This window comes from Engraulis encrasicolus, unplaced genomic scaffold (assembly GCF_034702125.1).
Source record: "Engraulis encrasicolus isolate BLACKSEA-1 unplaced genomic scaffold, IST_EnEncr_1.0 scaffold_76_np1212, whole genome shotgun sequence".
Taxonomy (NCBI): Eukaryota; Metazoa; Chordata; class Actinopteri; order Clupeiformes; family Engraulidae; genus Engraulis; species Engraulis encrasicolus.
In genome coordinates, this window is record NW_026946104.1 from 180,001 (window position 1) to 182,500 (window position 2,500).

The 2,500-nt window shown below is 43.3% G+C and overlaps 1 protein-coding gene across 1 annotated transcript in view; it reads right to left on the bottom strand.

Annotated features, from left to right (window-relative positions):
• LOC134444835 (arf-GAP with coiled-coil, ANK repeat and PH domain-containing protein 3-like) overlaps positions 1 to 2,500 on the bottom strand; it is a gene marked incomplete at its 5' end in the record, with an annotated part of 73,826 nt that overhangs the window by 4,506 nt on the left and 66,820 nt on the right. Inside the window, one exon of the mRNA XM_063194021.1 lies at positions 346 to 476. Within this exon, the coding sequence (XP_063050091.1) occupies positions 346 to 476 (131 nt within the window). The remainder of the gene's footprint in view (positions 1 to 345; positions 477 to 2,500) is intronic.

The following is a 2,500-nucleotide window of genomic DNA, read 5'->3' on the forward strand; positions in this document are numbered from 1 at the left end:
ATTTCCTGCATTTTAATGCATTTTAACCTCCCATGCCCTGTTTCAACTCAATATGGAACCTGTACTTTTATTTATAAATACAGGACGATTCCGTATTTCAAGGGATGGTTGGCAACCCTAGATAAGTAAGAGCCATATACAGTTCCAAAAAGGTTCCTGACCCCTGCTCTAGAGCCTGTTGTGGACGCAGGTTGTTCGCAGTTTAGTGCCAAGCGTAACTGGTGCGGGCACCGGCACCGTTCTGGTCGACCTGAAAACAGTATCAGAGCTTCATTTACCAGTTCCCAGTTCCCAGACCACATCACCCGAGTTCCCAGATCTCTCTGAGCTCCTGTTCCCACTTACCCGGTCCCGAAGATCCTTCCTCTTGGTGCTGCATGGAGAGGCGGGGCCTCTAGATGGAGGGGAGGCGGGGCCTCTGGATGGAGGGGAGGCGGGGCCTCTCGATGGGGGCGAGGAGGGGACTCTAATGGCCGCTGGACAAAACATCCGAAAAATAACAGTCAACTCACCTGTCCAGTTGCTATTATTATCCTTATTATCATTTCTCATGTATTACTGCAACTATTCTTTATTAGAGATGCACAGGATCCAAGATCCGGTTCCGGATCCGGCAGGATCTTAAGCAGTGGATCTGGTATCCGGCAGTTACCTAAAAATCAGGATCTGGGGCATCTACACTTTTTACGTAGCCTAGGCTTATCAGTCAGTCTTTCACAACCCCAATCGCTGCATGGAGAGAAAGCCCTTTGGAAGCTGCCGTTGCAGGCAGTGTGGCAATAAGCCAATGAGTCTTAAAAATAGTTTGAGCCAACGTAATAAAAAAGGGTCCACACGTGCGAGTAGGCTATGTGTTTCAACCCTTTCGTAGGATCCGGTATCCGGTTCCGGTATCCGGCAGGATCCTAAAAATCAGGATCCGGTGCACCTCTATTCTTTATTATGTATTTCTACAACATGTATTATGCATTACTACAACATGTATTATCCATTACTACAACATGTATTATACATTACTACAACTATTACTACAACATGTATTATGCATTACTACAACTATTACTACAACATGTTTTATGCATTACTACAACATGTATTATCCATTACTACAACATGTATTATCCATTACTACAACATGTATTATGCATTACTACAACTATTCTTTATTATGTATTCTGTGCTATTATTAGCATCATCATCATTTATTATGTATTATTTTAGTCAGACTATCCCACATTCAACATCTGTTTTTTTAGGACAGTGAAGACTTTGACAGGAAGCAGAGAGCGTTGCAGACGAGTGCCCAACAGTTAGTGCCTCATTAGGGCCCAGAACACATTTATGAGATTAGATTAGATTAGATTAGATTAGATTACATTGCACTTAGCTGACGCTTTCATTCAAAGCCACTTACAGTTATTTTTTCAGGGTATTGGTTACAGTCCCTGGAGCAGTGTGGGGTTAGGGTGCCTTGCTCAAGGGCACCTCAGCCATGGATGGAGATGTAGGGAGAGGTCAGGGGGGATACGAACCCGCAACCCCTAGATTGAAAGACCAACTCTTTAACCACTAGGCCACAGCTGCCCACACACAGTGTTGTGTGTTGTATGTTAAGTAGAGCACCTTTTCCCATCCAACACGCCAACCTTCACCACCACACAAAATATCCACTCAAACCACCACCACCACCCAAAGCCCAAAAGATAAGAAAAGTCTTCTATCGAAACCAAGTGTGAGACATCAGAGAGGAGGCAGAGGCAAAGAAAGATGAGTTCATATTCTCAATTTTGTTCATTTATTTATTTATTTATTTATTTATTTATGTATTTATGTATGCATTTATTTATTTATGCTTTTATTTAAGCTTTTTTCCTCTCTAGGCATCTCCAGAACCAGCGGAGTTGTTTCTAGAAGTTTCCAGCAGAATGTGAAAATGCACAGAAACAAAACCCAACAGAACCCAGTAGAACCCAATTATACAACCCAATACAATAACAGAATATTAGAATGGAACAGGCTAGTCATCATGTATTAGCGTATGCAGTGCACGCTAGTCATCATGTTTTAGCGTATGCAGTGCACGCTAGTCATCATGTATTAGCGTATGCAGTGCAGGCTAGTCATCATGCTTTAGCATATGCAGTGCAGTGCACGCTAGCCATCATCCTTTAGCGTATGCAGCAGGCTAGTCATCATGTATTAGCGTATGCAGCACGCTAGTCATCATGCTTTAGCGTATGTATCGCACGCTAGTCATCATGCTTTAGCGTATGCAGTGCACCTAGCCATCATGCTTTAGCGTATGCAGCACGCTAGTATGTATAGCACGCTAGTCATCATGTATTAGCGTATGCAGTGCAGGCTTGTCATCATGCTTTAGCGTATGCAGCACGCTAGTCATCATGCTTTAGCGTATGCAGTGCAGTGCACGCTAGTCATCATGTATTAGCGTATGCAGTGCAGGCTAGTCATCATGTATTAGCATATGCAGTGCACGCTA